Genomic DNA, 17,718 nt, shown 5'->3' with positions numbered 1-17,718 from the left:
TTAATTAATGAATGTTACCGTAGGTAATTGGTCGTCCTTTAGTTATATGTTCTAACTATATGTTAGAACCACAAGACGTGCACCCGGTCGCAAAAAAAATGACATCACTGCTTCTCTCACAGTTTTTCTTTTTTTTTATCTGTAAAGGATAAAAGAAACCAACCTGTATAATTTTGATGTGATATAACAAGTATAAATATGGAAATACATATTGCAAGGACAAATCAAATGACTGGTAAAGTGGGATGATGCGTGAGCGGAGGCTGCGAAAGCATCACGCAGTTCGGTGAGTGCACGAAAAAATACCACTGTAAAACGGTGAAGAGGGGCACCGCATCGTCGCATGCAACGTGTAATTCCAAAGGGTAACTTTAAGTAAAAACTACTTGCGAGATAGCCACAACACCAGAGAATCTACAGACCTTATAAAATTAATTGACCATTCAAAATGTGATTAATTAACAACGGTTGCGTTGCCTGCAGTTAATTAATTTACTTACAGATTACAGTTCATAATTAATTAATTAATTTACAGATCAAGCGAATAGAACGAACCTACACTCGAGGGCCACACTTTCTCTACCCAGCCAATGTAGCCTCTTTAATAATGACAATTAAAAAAGATGAAACGCAACCCCACCTACAGAACCTCACTCCCATGCACGCCCAACTGTCGTAATTATTACACACGAGCCGCTTTAGAGCAAACATAGACGCAAAATCGGCGGCTTCTACGCCCGAAGAAAACAAGAGAGCCAAAGAGAGCACGGCAACTTCCCCAGAGAAGGGAGGAAAAATCTTGGACAAGGCGGCTCAAAATTCCCAGAAACCCGCCGTCGTCGGGGGACCGTCCGGGGGGTGCGTTTTGTGGGGAGAAAAAAAACGGGGGGGGGGGGGCGAAATGCCGTTAGCTTCCGCTCGCCGCCTCCTCCCCCGCCAAATGAGGCTTGAGTTGCATTCCGCCGCAGGCAACACTACCCCTCCCAACCAATGAGAGTTTCCGTCAAACTTCTCCCAATGTGCTCTAGCCGCCGGGGACGCTGCTGTAGTTGGCGTCTCTCTCAGTCGGCTACGGGCTGGTAGTCGGGGTCGGTTATGGCGGATTTCCAAGCGCTGCTAGTATTGGCAGCACTTTGCACTGCTGCCACCGCCCAGTACGAACGTCACTACGCTGTACTGTACGATCAGCAGATCAGGAGCGCCTGTTACGACGCCGACGGCCGTGCTCAGCGGTGCATCCCCGAGTTTGTGAACGCCGCGTTCAACGTAAAGGTGGAGGCTACGAACACGTGCGGCCTGAATCGTTCGGAACCCACGAGGTTCTGCCCGCAGACGGACGTTCCCGGGACGACGAAAACGTGCGAGGAGTGTAGTGCCTATATCAGGGGACGAGAGCATCCGCCGGAGTACCTCACTGACTTACACAACAACGAGAATGTGACCTGGTGGCAGAGTGAGACCATGCTGGATGGTGTACAATATCCGAACCAAGTGAATCTCACCTTGAATCTCGGTGAGTGTGTGTGTGTGTGTGTTTGTCTTTTGTTTCTACAGCCGTACGTTTTGTTTGGTTTGTACGTTTTGCTGCGAGTGTGTGACGTAGAACGGCAGAGTGGCTACGAAAAGGTTGCGGTATACTCCAAGTCGTACTTAACGTAAACAAAGAAAACAATGTCTCGCACGCACGATGTTCGAAGCGCAATTGGAGGTATTCTTTGTCACGTTGGATAATTTCGTGCAAACCGTTTGCAGCATCAATTTTCGTTGCGCGAACTGTCGTGTTAGAAATCTCCCGCTGTGAAATACAAAACGTTACTACAGGATAACGAACGCGTGCATTGCAATGCTTCCAAAGTGTTCTTCCATACTGGCTGTAGAATGTTATGCCAACTCGATGCTCGACGTCAAAACCTAACATGCAAGCCTCGAAGGCTACGCTGTATCACCAATGCTTGCTGTATAGCAAGTCATGTCGTCTGCCTGCGGTCTAGACGTCAAGGCGAGTTTTTCTGCTCGAATTTATACGTCCCCTCCTCTCCCCACATGAACACCGAAACACGTATTGAAGCCGGCACCTTGTTTTCCGGCTGACCGGTATTTCGTTAAAAAATCCGGCTGATTAGGTTGTTGTGGTATCCGAAATTTCGGTACACAGTACATTTGTGATTTAAGAAGGAAGTCGCTGAAAAGATTAACCAGCAGTAGGACTGGAACCCACATCTTCTGGATTGCCGACGTTACATTTGTTCACACTTTTCAGTCTGTAGAATGACTCTTTCATTTCTTGTCGATATATATTTCTATGGGCAATACAATTCGAAACGAAGTGGCCTTGACGTCACCGGGAGACATTTTCGCGAACTTCAACGAGAGGGGCAACCGATACCTCACCGCCTGCAAGCCTCATTTAAATGAAAGATAACTGGAATTTAATAGTCCTCGTGGCGGAACGTCTCGATATCGCGCTTAGCCGATGCCGTGGCAGGCGGTTTTTGTGGAATATAAAATCGTGCAACTAAACATCTGTTTATAGACTCATCTGAAAGGTATCAGAAAAGGTGCTACGATAAAGCCAGTCGGAAAGAATGTCTTAAGCACAATACACCCAAAATAGACAGAAGATCCACCAATAAGCAGAATATGGTGTCTTTGTGTACAGAGCGTGCAATTTCTAATATTGTTTCGGCCACTCCCTTCTGTAACTTACTCAAAAAGGTGCGTGATAATTTAAGTATATGGAACAAGCCATTTGCACCCGAAAAGTGTAAATATTGTTAATAATAATGTGCACGAACAACGCCTCACAACGAAAAGCAGTGCGTTAACCAGAAAGAAAGAGATACAGGTGCAAGTAATTTCACTCAACCGGTAAATATAGCGCTATGTTGTGGCGTCATGTCGGAGAGGGAGAGAGAGAAAAGGCAGATAAACAATAATTATGCTAATTTAGAACGCCACATGCATTGCCAGCACAACTTTCAGGGCTAAATTCGCGGAAGTGTACACGCCAAGTTTAGGGAATTTTTTGCAGCACTAGGGAGTAAATATCGGGGTTAAGCGGGGACGAAACTGGGGAGTGGTTCCAATGTAGGGAACCGAAAACTGTTGTTTTGGGAAACTATCAGCTGGCCTGTATATTTGCCGTACTCTCGTCCTAGAGACACATCCTGGTGTGTCGTTCACTGTTGTATCGGAACAGCACTTCCAACGACGCCGCTGCAAAGACAATAACATAACAGTGCTCGACAATAATCACTGCCCAATATCGGCCCGATATCGGCAATACCGCTCCAATATCGGGCGAGCACAGGGCTTAGATGTTGTGCTGCTTCGAAACACGGCAGCAACCAACCACAATGAGAATATAGATTGTGTCCAAGTTACTGATGTCGGTGTTTGAGCTTTTTCCAAGGTCCGCAGAAAAACGCCAAATAACAACAACAATTTTATTTTAACGATGACAATTGGAGCGCTTACTCTACCGCGGAGGTCTGAAACCCTCCGCCCGCGGGCAGCTATTCCATGGCGCGAGGACCTTTGACCAGCGGTTTATCCAGCGATATGTGTCTGAAGCCGAAATAGCAAGCCCCCTCCCCTGCAGGGGATGCACAGTTAAAAAAGTACGGGGGTGTTGCCAAACCTTGAAGGGGGGGATATAGGGGTCCTGGATAAATCACTGTCTTTGACCGCCGCACAGAAAAAATCTGCCAACTCGAGAAAATGCGATGAAAAATTAGGAATGAAACCAAGTTGCATTGTTCGTACCCTTGCCTTGTGCGTAGTGGGCAACATGTCGTTGTGTGGGAAATTTTTCTTATAACATCAACTACAAGTCATGACAACAGCGATCTGGCCATTGAGTGCAACTACAAATGACCAAGTTCGTATACAGTCAGTTTACGAGATCATAGAATAAGCAGCCTCTCTCACCCTCGTCACACGCGCGGAACTAGAAGGTAATAGCTACGTGCAATGTCGATTGATAAGATAACGCTATTTATTGATAAGATAACTTCTATTTCGCACTCTAGATGTGCGTGGAAAACAGGTAAAAGTAAAAGAAAGAAGAAAGCCGCATGGCTCGACAGAGTCCTGACATTCCCGTACATTCCAATGAGACAGTGGCACAACGACCACTGTAAAATGCCATCTGCGCGACACATTCATACCATGGTGCTGGGCCATGGAACTACAGTGTCAGTGACAGTGTCGGGCGTTCTCTGCTGTAGTGAAATTTTTCCGGGACAAGTTTTGAGCCTATGTGTATTTTGTGGGGTTTGCTGTTCGACTGTTTGCGTGCTGCGCGTTTGCGCGTTCTGTGGCATCTCAGTGTGTGTGCAATTGTTTTCTGTCGGAATCACCACCACCGTCATCATCACCATCCTGCTCCTCTTCATTGGCATTATCATTACAGGAGTTTTCCGCCAAAGTAACTGGTTTCAGGTGATGTAGAGTGGCGGGCCTCACACTATAGCGAAGCCAAAACCTCCATTTTATTTTTTCTTAAAACCAACCAACCAACCATGGTGCTGTACATATTCGATGTAAACGACTAGATCATAAACTACGAAAAAGCTTTCTAAGACAAGCATTTGTGAATAGTAAAAAAAAAAAAAAAAATCAAATAATTGACTAGCTAATTGTCAGCCGAGCACCAGCGGAAGCGTATAGCTGTGAACTCGAACGTTGGATCAGGCATATTTATCTCACTAAGGCCCGCTGTTTACTTTGTGCGAGGAGCGCGATCAGGTCCTGCTGGGGTTGGACTTTGTGATGGACTGCGCCGAGTTTCTTCTCTTTTCTGAAAATATTCGTCTCTCCTCCTCTCTCTCTCTCTCTCTGTCTCTATGCTTATATCTCACATCGTAACATTACCGAGTATGTATACAGTTATACATTGCCATACTCCTGAGGTTGTCCTTTTTTTCTATATACATGTGGCACGACTTAGAGATGGGTTTCTCCCCTCTTTCTTCGTTTCCGCTAGGGGGCTCCTACGTGCGTGGGTTTTCACGACGGTGTCAACAGAAGAGTTTTATCTTTAGCTCGGATAACGGAGGAGAAGGGGCGTTGACTTTAGGGCAGGCACACGACGCGTTCAATCCGTGCATCTTTTCGCCAAGCACGTCTCTGTTCTCGAGCAAGCGTCGAGTTCGGAACAGTATAGATACAGGGTCAATTTTGTCGTTACACCTCTCGGCGTGTAAATGGTTCGTCCAATTGTGTATACGTCGCTTTTGCGCCAAAAACCTCCAATTATCATCATCAACCAATTGTGTATACGCCGCACAGCATTACGGAGTAACTTCTACGGCATATACATAAACGGCCCTATAGTGCACGTTTAAGGTGTGACTTTTTCGCGTCAACACTCTTAAAAATGAACTTCACCGCATAGCACGCTCCTAGCCAACCATTATGTCGAATGATATCGTTATCTGTCCTGATTTGTTGAAAACGAGGGGCGTACGCCATTTCTGTGACACTTATGCTGTTCATAATTGTCACAGAAAAGGCGTACGCCCCCTGTTTTCAACAAATCAGGGCAGATAACGATATCATTCGAGATAATGGTTGGCTAGGAGCGTGCTATGCGGTGAAGTTCATTTTTAAGAGTGAAACTCGATCAGGAACTTGTCCATCAACCCACGTCCCCTTACACCCATACACACACATATCCTTCCCCCCAAAATACCCACCAAGGAAACCAAGATAGCTTCAAAACGGGCCAAAACAGAGCGAAAGATAAAGAGAGAGAGAGAAAAAAAAAGAGAAAGGAAGGAAAAGAGTGGCAGTGCGGATGTCATTCAGGAATCCCCCCCCCCCCCACACACACACACACACCACCCCCCAACGCACCCCCAGAGACGAGAATCCCGCGCAAATCCCTGAATCCGATTTCTCACGGCTTTTATTCTCCCCGAATAAGTTTCGGACCAATTCGCGTTGAAGCCTTCTGACCGAATCCGTACCACGTATGTATTTAGTGGCAAGATGTCTGCACGTGTGGCGGCCTGACATTTTGCGGGCGCTCTGCATACACTAAACAACAACAACAACAAATAGGTTAATGATAATGAATGGGGAAATTCGCCACGTAAGGTGCGGCCCACTACCCCAAGGCACAATGGGGCAGGATGTGATGTGTCCTGATGATGAGGTGGTGAACGATGCTAAATAGGGATAGTCAGTGGAGTCAGTAAGACATCAGAACGGTAGGCAAAACCACAGCACACAAAAACACACACACACAGCACACAGGTACGCAGGCAGGTCATAGGGTAGAGAGGAGACCAGTGTCCCGGAGAAAAATCTTGAAATACTCAAGAACTTGACGATGGTCAGTCTGGTTAGACGAAGGGCCGAGAATGGTTGCCAATGTGAATGGTGCGGCCGTGATCGACTGCAGCCGACACTGTAGCTCTTTGGGAGGTGTATAGATGGCATACACTCAGCTTAACTTATAGTCATGCACTTTTAATTTTACAACATGTGGTGTTTGTGACTATACTTCGCGAGGATTGCCTATCTCACAAATATGTGCGCTGCGAACATCTTTCACCGTTGCTGGACAGCAGCAGCAAGAAACAATAACAGTTCGATAAACTGTATTTCATATCTAAAATATAAAAGAAAGGTACCCGATTTTTCCTCCTGAACTCAGAAAAGGTATTTAACCTGAAAGAGCTCGACCCCTACGTATGTTCTACAAAAAGCGCACAATTTCGAAGGGTTTTCTCTACTTTTAACACAGTTTCAGATGGGTGTTTTGCGAGCACCTTTTCAGTTGAGCCTGCGGAATGCAAAAGGAGGGGGTGTTTATTTACGACAACACCTCCTTTTACGCCCTCTTTTACGCTGAAAGATGCGAGAGAAAAACTACCGGTGGCGGAAGATGTGAAAGAAAGGAAAGGCAACACTGGCTCAGAGGTCTCCGCATGCTCCTCGCATCTGATCTGACTCACAGTTGACAACGGTGTCTCCGAGATAACGAGTGAAGTGGGATGTTGACGGAGTGCCAGCTCTTCTATCTCGAGCTTTATTCCCCCTCATTCCGCGATGTGTGGTTTTCGAATGTGTTTCAGCCCCCGCCCCCTTTTTTTTTTCTTCTTTAAACGATTTTTTACCTGTTGTATACCAGTAGTATGCAGTCATAAATACCAGCGGCATATACGAGGGGTGTTCAAGTCAAACTGGGACTTTCTGTCCTCCTCCTGAGTGTACAAATGGCTCGCGCTACTCCTTTTTCGTCATTTCCACACGTGACAGGCCTCCGCGTTCACCGCGTGGTGGTTCAAAGTTTGTGCAAAACAGAAGACACGTGCTGGACAAGATGGCCGACAACGAGGTGAGCGCGCACATCGAACAGCGAATTGTCATGAAGTTTTTCGTGAATGAAGGCGTAAAGTCATCTGAAATTCACAGACGACTTCAGGCTCAGTATGGCCACGGATACACTCAGCCGCAGGAAAGCGTTTGAGTGGTGCAAACGGTTCCGAGACGGCCGTACATCAGTGCAGGACGATCCCGGTCGGGGCGGCTCAGAGACCTGTGTCAGAGTTCCTGAGAACATCCAACTTGTGGAGCGCCTGATCCTCAAGGACCGACTGATAACATGTCTCGAACTGGCTCGAAAGACGGACCTTTCTGTGGGAACGTTGAACACTATCATTCTTGAACACCTCCAGTTTCGGAAGTGCCCGTTGGGTCCCGATGCAGCTCTCCGTGTTTGACCGGCAGAGAAGACTGGAAATCTCCCAAGAGCTAGGGTACCGTTTCGACAGTGAAGGACAGCCGTTCCTTGATCGGATCATCACGTGCAATGAAACGTGGGTGCACCATTTCACTCCCGAGTCTAAATGCGCATCAAAACAGTGGAAGCATCCGGGCTCGCCAGTCCCCAAGAAGTTCCGAAGCACCCCGTCTGCGGGTAAAGTCATGGCCACGGTTTTCTGGGACAAGGCTGGCGTTGTTCATGTTGATTTTCTACCCAGTGGTACCACCATCAATAGTGCATATTATTGCCAGGTTCTCAGGGATGTGCATAAGGCGCTGAAGCAAACGCGGCCGGGCCTCATCACTAAAGGAGTCCTCCTCCTACAGGACAATGCACGCCCGCACACCGCGCATCTCACGACACGCACCTAACAGGAACTTGGCTTGGAGTTGCTGCCACATCCCCCTTACGGTCCGGACCTCGCCCTCAACGATTTCCAATCTCTTCGGGCCACTGAAGGCGGTCCTTGGTGGCCGCAACTTCAGCTGCGACGAGGAGGTCAAGAATGCGGTCCGATCATGGCTGCTACGCGCCGGAAAGGATTCCTACGCTGCTGGCATCCAAGCCCCCGTGAAACGCTGGGAAAAGTGCATTAGTGCAGCTGCTGAAGATTACGTTGAAAAATAAAACTAATTTCTCGTCTGTAAGTTCATTTTACTTTTGCGAAAAATGAAAAGTCCCGGTTTGACTTGAACACCCCTCGTATATGGGCCGAGCAGGTTCAGGCGTCCCCAAGGTCGTGCCAAGGTCGTGCTGAAGACCTGGAGGTGGTGGGTTCGAATCCCACCACTGGCTGTGCTGTCTCAGGTTTTTCTCTGGGTTTTCCGAAGACCTTCCAGACAAATGTCGGCACAGTTCCCCGTGAAGCCGGCCCAGGATGCATATTAACCCCCTCCTTCCTACTGTCATCTCTCCATCTGTGCACGTTTGCACGTTGCTCATAGCCAGAGTTGCTTTTGTGATAACGCACTCCGCAGAGCATCAAACCGATTTTTGTTTCCAGTTCGGGTTCAGCTCGAGGAGGGCACAAATATCGATTCCGAACCGGTTCCAGATACTGTAAACGGGTTTCGAACCGGTTCATGGCACCAGGTATATGTCATAAAATAAACGGTAGGAAAGTTCCGAAAGCTTTTTTTCCCTTCGCATGTCCTATAGCGTAAACAGTAAAGACAGCCAACAATTTTATATTAGTACAAGCTCTGTTGTATCCCCAAACGGCCTTCAACGAGATCACGTTTTTACTTTACAATCGGTTCAGGTATGGAGACTCGTGTTGGAAAAAATGTCGCATGAACCGGTCATTTTTGGAGCAGGTTGGGGCACTTGAGGTAGGTAAGATGAAAAATGGTCAGTCTCGAACTTTCGACGCTTTGAAACTGGTTTTGAAACCGTAACCGAAATTTTCTAACTCGGTTCGGTTCCGGTTCGGCTCCAAGATGGCGGCGGCCTTTTTGGTTCGATTCCTGTTCAGTTCCGGCAAAAATAACGGTTCTTTCCGGTTTTCGGTTCCGGTTCGGTTTGATGCTCTGGTACGTCGGTAACGCTCGGTACGTATAGCACTCAGCACTCTGACCGTGTCAGCACGACTTGAAGGAAGCCACAACTAGATACAACTGTGTAGATGTGGGTCAGGCGAACTAGGCATGGTACGACTGTAGGAGTAACAACTTATTATTTTTTCGTTTTATTACATATGTAAGTGTTTCATTACAATATGTATTGTTTCGTCACGAGATGTCGCTTAAGCTTTGCCAGGTTCGTTAAACGCCTTGACAGTACTGTCAACACCACCTAGATACAGAAAGCCTGCTTACTTGTGGAAGTGACGTAACAAGTCAACAATGAAGAGCCAGCCAATGGACCTTTTCCGTATTCGCGTCGCCCCTGGCGGCGGAATGTCGAACGTCGTGTCTTTCCCACCAATGATGGTGACGCTTTACGAAGTGGCACGTACGTTGCGTGGGAAAGTAGATAGATTGAGAAGATTGGAAGAAGAACGCGGAAAGAGTGAAAGCGCATTGTACTCATTACCAGACCTCAAACGTCCGCGTAACCTTGAAACCGATTATCTCCCCAGAATGAACATGACAGTCGCCCGCCTGTGGGTCCATGGCGATGTTTTCCGCTCAAAAATGGCGGACTCAAGGGCTGGGCATGCGCATACGCGTTGTCGGAAATGGTCCATTAGGATCGTGTTTTGAACGGCCGTAGCCAATCACCAACGTGCCTTCAGCGGTCTGAACCATGAAGGCGAACCGTCGTCGGCGTCACGGATGGCAACTGTCGTCTGCGAGCAAACGTCCCTCGAAGTAAACGAGAAAACAAAATAAAGCGGGACCAATCTTTTTCGCAAGATTAAAAGCGTGCTGCACTTTTGGTGCACAGGTTCAAATTTGCGAAGTTAATTGCAATCATTTGCGAGTTTTTGAATTCGCAGAACAGCGAATAGCGGTAGCAGACGAATTCTGACTTTACATGTCGACGTAGGTGGCGTTGGCTCTGCTCTTTGCGACGACCGTACGTGGTCGGGCATGTTCGGACGCCAAGCCTGGCTGAGGGCAAGCCTCAAGTGTCACTTCCGAGAGCTGCGCCGCATTATGCTCACAGGTCAAGGTCGCGGAACAGTCATTATAACATATAATGTAACTATCAGAGAGAGAGTATCACAATACAAAGTACTACTGTTATACTGCCAACTCCTGATTCGCAGTTAGCGCTTATTATATCACCATTAGCTAATGTACAAGGCGAGCGCAGATAAAGTAGCCCCAGATTTATGCATATAGCGCGTTCCCTGCATACCGGACGAACTTCCGGTGGCGCACGACGACGCAACAAATCAATAAAAAATTGTGGCAACCAAATTCTGCACACACACACACAAAAATCGTTAGCCACGCGAACTTTGCTCCGTGTATTTTCAACGGGACATTGCAGTTTAGCACAGTTGCGTCGCCCTACCGCTGGGGGTGCCACCTACGCAGAATCCAAACAAAGCCTCTGAATCGAAACCAAATGTGGCACGCCTAGCGGTAGCTAGACGCGACTGTGCCGTGACCGCCATATTGACTTCTGCATAGGAAATTCGGGATGCACGGAGAGCGACCTTTGCATGGATAACTTTTGTGTTACGTGGAGTTTGGTTGCTACGATTTTTTTTTTGTTGATTTTCATCGCATTAATTCGTCGTCGTGCCGAATTCAACCGGAAGTTCGTGCGATAAGCAGGGAGCGCCACCCTGTAGTAGCGCGAAAAATTCTCATATATCAGTAATATAATCATTGTATCAATATAGTATATAATAATACGTCAATAGCAATAATAAATACAATCAATAATATATCGGCGCAGTCTTGTGAGGCGGGCGGCCTCTGCTTCTGTGTCATGACCTAATAAGAAAAAGGACAAAGAAATGCGAGCGCACGCACACAGATGCCAAGGCTGGGGCTGCGAGATGAAGGTCTTACTTTGAAGATAGAACTTAGTGTAAGGTATAGAAAGGCAGAACATGAAGGTAGAACTTCGAGATCTCAACAGTCTCCTGAACACGTTGAGAACCGTGTGGTTGATCTGTTCACTCAGGACCAAATTGACGTCTTTTTTTTATTATTATTATTATTACGCTGTTCAGGGGCATTATTGTGTGAGTCAGCCGTTTGGCTCCTTAGCACAGGCACCTTAGTTTTATTTTTCTCCGAAACTCTATTAGAAGACACTGAAGTGTAACAATTTTTGTCGCAGTGAGACAGTTACCTTGAATGCGACAGAAAATAAACTGAATTTACTCGTATAGGTGGTGGTGGTGGGGGGGGGGGGGGTGCGGGGAATGGGGATGACTTAGGGGTTTTATAGAGTAGGGGCCCGTATAGAGTTAATTGTTCGTGATCCTTGTACGAAAAGGGGTGTAAATGGCTCATCCTTTTATCGCACACACGAACACGTATGTCTTCGCACCATTAAGAAGGCTGTTTTGTAACATACCCTTCTAAATGTACAGAAGCATAGAAAATTCAGCAGGGACGGGAAAACGTGAGGACGAGAACCACAGCAACACCTCATAAATGATGTATTAAAAAAAAAGCACACTTTCCAATGACATCGGAGAAACATCAGATCGGGAGGTGTATTTCATTCAAGACTGTTCATCAGAACTCTGCTTTTTGTCGTCACCTTTTTCAACGATGTTGTTACACATGCATTTACCGATTAAAACACGCTTTTTTTCACGGCAAATGGTTTTTAAAAAATAGCTGCGTGGAGGAACCTCCTGCCCCAAGTTCTTTTTGTGCGGGTTTCGCCTTAGCCCCGGTCCTTCCGTACATACCGTTTTCACCGCTTCCGGTTTGGTGCTAAAAAACGACATCCGGTTTCACAGTAAACACGCTCTGCGCTGACCATTGTGCCGATTGATATATTTTTTGAAGAGAGAGAGGGGGTCGTATACGCCTTTTTGTGGCAGTTCCAATTGTCACAACAAGGCGCGTACGTCTCCCGTTTTCAACAAATCAGGAAAGCGACAGATATCATTCTGCATGGTATCTGTTTCCGAGCGTCCTGAGTTGCAGAAGGACCGGAAGTCTTCGTGGCACCGGAAGTTGTGGCGGAGGCTTGTTTATGTTTACCCGAGAGTGTCTTGTATACCTAGTATACACCAAGAGTCGGTTCAATAGAACGTTAGCTACGTTACTCAAGTAGCGCAATATTTTCCGCGCATATAGTGTCGTTTTCTCGAGACTTCAAATATACGCTGCACGAATTCCGCGAATTTTGTCATCTCTGTCTTGTAGCTGTTACCAGAGCACCAAACCGAAACCGAAAACAGGAAAGAACCGTTACTTTTTTGCCGGAACCGGACCGGAACAGAACGGAAAAGGCCGCCGCCATCTTGGAGCTGAACCGGAGCCGAACCGATTCAGAAAATTTCGGTTTCCGTTTCGTAACCGGTTTCGAAGCATCGAGAGTTCGAGACTGACCGTTTTTCATCTCACCTACCTTAAGTGCCCCAACCTGTTCCAAAAGTGACCGGTTCATGCGACATTTTTTTTTTTGGAACCCGAGTCTCCAATACAAGCGGAAATGCATAGCTGGACGGCCGCATCGATGGAGACAACGTCGGACAACCGTGCTCTATAGTTTCGTTTTCCTGTGGACGGGCGTTCTTGTCACAACTTTGCGGCCACCTCGGACATGCGAAGAGACATAAGGCTTTCATAACTTTCCTACAGTTTATTTTAGGGCATATGCCTCGCACAATGAACCGGGTTCGGAACCGGGTTAGAGCATCCTGAACCGGTTCGGAACCGATTTGTGTGTCCTCCTGGAGCTGAACCCGGAATCGAACCATTATGCCTGGACCCGAACCCGAACGGGAAAAAACTTCGGTTTGGTGCTCTGGCTGTAATGAGCTACATTTTAAAAAGAGTAACTGTAACTCGGCTACTCGTTTCGCAGGCTTACTGTAACTGTACCTTAGTTACTTTTTTTTCTCTCAGTAGCTTACCCATTGACTGCTTGCAACTAAACGTTGATCGTCTTTTAGTGTGTCGACGTGTTCGCGAGACGATTGTCAAGAGGGGAAGAAAGTGTGAGAAGAGCGACTTCTTTGCCAGATGACCTTGCGTCTCGCCTTACATTCTCCCACCGAGATGTCTTACGTCTCTCTCTCTTTTTTTTCTTTATCGTCTTCACTAAAGAGCGCCTTCCAGCATCACGTTGGTGGCCATATAACTGCCCTGTTTCTTGCCAGCTCTTCCGTCTTGTGCGTCAGTCCGTATATAGAGTGCGTTTTGTGTTCCTTGATTTGGCTATATGCGAAAGGAATAGCCCTGTCACACGCCAAACTCAATGGCGTTCCCACCGAATGTCATACGTTTGTATTGCATTGAGCTATACACGAAGAAACAAAATGTCTCATTCGCTCATTATGTCGCTGTCGATAATTAAGACACAGGGGCCGAACATATGAAGCGTTATACAGGTATACATTCGCTATATTTTTATTTATTTTTTCAGAACTAACGAAACATAGTAGATTATTTCACAAAATCGTCGCGTTTTCGAACGACGCTCAGTTGGCTAACTATATAACAAGTAAAGACAAATAGGAAGCCCATCTGCACCCCACTTGGCAACCTGGTGGCTGTGAACGAGGGTATAGTCCTTCGAAAAACAGTCTTAAGCTCCCACTCTTTCGTGTCAATAGTTATTAAATTCGTGATAAAATATTGGAGTGCACACACACTCTTAAAAATGAACTTCACCACATAGCACGCTCCTAGCCAACCACCATCCCTAATGACAACGTTCTCGCCCCTGATTTGTTGAAAACGGGAGGAGGAGCCTATTTTGTGCCGTGCATAATGGCACATAATAGGCTCCTCCTCCCGTTTTCAACAAATCTAGGGCGAGAACGTTGTCATTCGGGGTGATGGTTGGCTAGGAGCGTGCTATGTGGTGAAGTTCATTTTTAAGAGTGCACACACACACACACACACACACACATACATTGAATGGTGATGGGGTGGGCGATTCATATTGGAGTGCAACTTTGCATTCCTCTTTGATTTCTTCAAACTGTTTATCGTTGTTGTTTTTGCACCTCTCTACTGCGAGGGCAGTCTGTCGGTGCAAGAGGGAAAAGTGACTGAGTTCCCCGAAATCAGTCACTGGGCGAATGCCATTCGCTGTGAATGACATTCAGTTTGCCTTGTGACAGCGTGTGTAATACGGAAGAGAATACGTCGTTATACAGGGTGTTCAAAATTAAGCTTTCACGAGCACTTTATAAATAGGCGAACAAAAGAAAACTGGCTGCTATTTTTCTGTTCCTTGAGTAAAAAAACAGGTGCTACATAATTAGCAGCACCTGTTTCTTACACAAGTAGCGTAAAGTTGTCATCCGGTTTCCTGTCATCGCTGTGTTTGCGTATAGCGCTCGTGAAAGCTTAATTTTGAACACCCTGTATATACGTAACCGAAGTGAATACCCGAAACAAAAACGGAGCGAGTATACGCCCGAAGCAACATGCGAAGCGAACAGTTATGTGTAACCGAAGCAAATAATTGTGTAGGTTGTGTTTGTTACATTACACCAAACGAACGCGTTTGGCCGCCATGGTGGTAGTCACTTTTTTCGGCGCACACTCTTAAAAGTGAACTTCACCGCATAGCACGCTCCTAGCCAACAATAAACTCGAATGATATCGTTATCTACCCTGATTTGTTGAAAACGGGAGGCGTACGCCTTTTCTGTGACAATTATGAATAGCATAAGTGTCACAGAAAAGGCGTACGCCTTCCGTTTTCAACAAATCAGAGCAGATAACGATATCATTCGAGATTTTGGTTGGCTAGGAGCGTGCTATGCGGCGAAGTTCATTTGTAAGAGTGCAGCTACCGAGATTATCTAGCATTTGCTCGAAATCGAAGCCTCGAATAGTGTTTTGAAATCCGGTCGCGTCTGTACCCTTCTTTTATCCCGAAGACACTTCGTCATTGTCGTTCTCACATTTTCTTTTATAAGAACTATGGTTGTCGCATCGAAAAGGAGCGCAGTTTTGTCATCTTTCAATGCCCGCAGCGCGAAGAGTGACAACCAGTGGGAGGAGCTTACGAGCATGCGACGTCACTGCGACGTCACAATGTCTCGAAGGTACGCCGGCTGAGTAATTCGTGAATAGGTATGATGCTATCTAAAATATTTTTTTTTAATCATTACCTTTGAGAGATCGGCCAGGAACTGAGCAGTGAGCGGGCCATTTGTACACGCCTATTAATGAAATAAAACTGCAAACTTTGACTTTTTATTTTGGACGCTTTCGGAATCTCTATTTTACGTACCGATCTGAACCCAGCGAAAAATGTTTCAGAAAAAAACGCGTTTATACTTCTTGATTTTTAGAGCAATTAATTGGTTTCGGTTTACATATTTTTTTGCACGTAGCAGCGAACCAATGCGCTCTCTTCGCTCAGCTGCCAATTCCGTGTTCATCCGTGTGGTTCACACGCGGGGGTGACTGTAGGTAAGGAGCAGACATCAGAGACACTTCGGTGCATTCGTCATCGTCAGGAAAAAGGCACGCCCTGCAGCGGTTCCTCATCTTCCATCACCCCCTGTGGAGTGTCGTAGCCAGAAAAATATTTCGGGAGGAGTTCTATGTGGACTTTACATAGGGCAGGTGGGGGAGTTCACCCTCATTTCCATCCCCCGCATGCACTGCCAGAGATACGATTTCGGGGGGAGAGGGGGTTAAACCCCCGAAACCCCCCTTTGGCCGTGTGTGAACCAGCACGATGAACACGGCAGCTGCGCGAAAGAGCGCGCATTAGTACGCTGCTCAACGCAAAAATATGTAAACCAAACCAATCAATTACTCTAAAAATGTGATTTCTTTTCGGGGATATTTTTCAGTGCGTTCCGACATTAATTGCAATAATCAATAATTGCACTCATTGCAACATTCATAATTCAGTGGCGATTTAGAGGTAAATGCGAGAGAAATGCGTTAGCATTAAACGCCTTTTCCAGTCCATACTTGACTTCCGCGTATTCACTTTCGGTCTAAGTTCAACTTCTGTTCTAAGCCCGACTTCCGGTTGTCCACTTCCCGTCTATACGTGACTTCCGGTTGTCCACTTCCCGTCTATACGTGACTTCCGGTTGTCCACTTCCCGTCTATACGTGACTTCCGGTATCCACTTCCCGTCTATACGTGACTTCCGGTATCCACTTCCGGTCCAACTCGACTTCCGGTTGTCCACTTCCCGTCTATACGTGACTTCCGGTATCCACTTCCCGTCTATACTTGACTTCCGGTATCCACTTCCGGTCCAACTCGACTTCCGGTTGTCCGCCTCCGTTCTATACTTGACTTCTGGTTCGACACTTTCGATTACTATGTGTAAGTCCATTTAAATAACCCTTAATTAGCCTGAATTACTTTAAGTTACCCTTTAATTACCGACGGTAACTGCAGGATACCTGAGGTAATCTTGAATGTCATTTAATTCTCATTAATTACTTTTACTTGCATTAATTACTCTCAATTTCTGTTTAATTGACGTTAATTGCCTTTAATCACATTTAATTACCTTTGGTAATCTTTAATTTAATTTCATCTTTCTCTAAATTACATATATCTTACATTGATTACCTTGAAACTCAAGTTTCTTGCTATAATTGTCTTTAATTACCTTAATTATTTTCAATTACTCTTACCTCTTACTCTTAATTACCTTCAACTACTTCAATTTGAAATCATTCTCTCTTTGAAATCACACTCCTAATGCTACCGCATTAATAATTGTAGAAATTGATCTTAATTGATCTGTGCTTAATTGCAATAAAATTGTTGTTGCCTTAGAAAAGTTACCTTTTCTTTTGCTTCGAGCACGCGCATATCTGGAATATAGGCCGATTTCGCTTTTTTTCCCCCTTCAAAAATATACAGAGAAAAAGTGATCCCACCTCCAGAAAAACCTCGCAGAATTTAGGCGTGGTGCCGTTTTTCTTATTTTTTCTCTCCTGGTTCTTGTCCACTATCCTTGCCGCATTGGGCTATATTAGATTAGATGACAGGAGAAAAGAAAATGCGATTTAGTTGTTTTGCTGTAGTTTATCGCGGTTTCAATCTGAGTTCGTCATCAAGGTAAGCTTCACATTTTTGGAGAAAAAAATAAAATAAAAATTACAAGTGCTTTTCTTACCGCTCGTAAACTGAGGGCGGCTATGGTGTCGTCGGTGTTGTATACAAGGTGGTCCACCAACCATGATAGAAATTCATAGTAAATAACGTTGGCAAAGGAGAGACATGCGGTCGAGGGATTTTTTTTTTTCTGCCAGGAACATTTGCCACGTATCGGTACCATTTTTATTTCACCTCAATTCCTGCAAATTTAATGTCTCGAATGGAACTCTGAAATTTCCCAGGTCATGACCT

General features: G+C 46.0%; 1 protein-coding gene across 3 annotated transcripts in view; it reads left to right on the top strand.

The window, feature by feature from the left end:
• Positions 1 to 1,024: 1,024 nt before the first annotated feature.
• Positions 1,025 to 17,718, top strand: part of LOC135368198 (laminin subunit gamma-1-like) — an 89,126-nt gene continuing 72,432 nt past the window's right edge. For all 3 annotated transcript variants that reach the window (XM_064601332.1, XM_064601330.1, XM_064601331.1), the window contains exon 1: positions 1,025 to 1,513. In XM_064601332.1, the coding sequence (XP_064457402.1) occupies positions 1,096 to 1,513 (418 nt within the window). In that variant the 5' untranslated portion in view covers positions 1,025 to 1,095. The remainder of the gene's footprint in view (positions 1,514 to 17,718) is intronic.

The sequence above is a fragment of the Ornithodoros turicata genome, chromosome 9, assembly GCF_037126465.1.
Source record: "Ornithodoros turicata isolate Travis chromosome 9, ASM3712646v1, whole genome shotgun sequence".
NCBI classification, from domain to species: domain Eukaryota; kingdom Metazoa; phylum Arthropoda; class Arachnida; order Ixodida; family Argasidae; genus Ornithodoros; species Ornithodoros turicata.
Note: the sequence above shows the minus strand (reverse complement) of the source record. Positions and strands in the feature narration are given on the sequence as shown.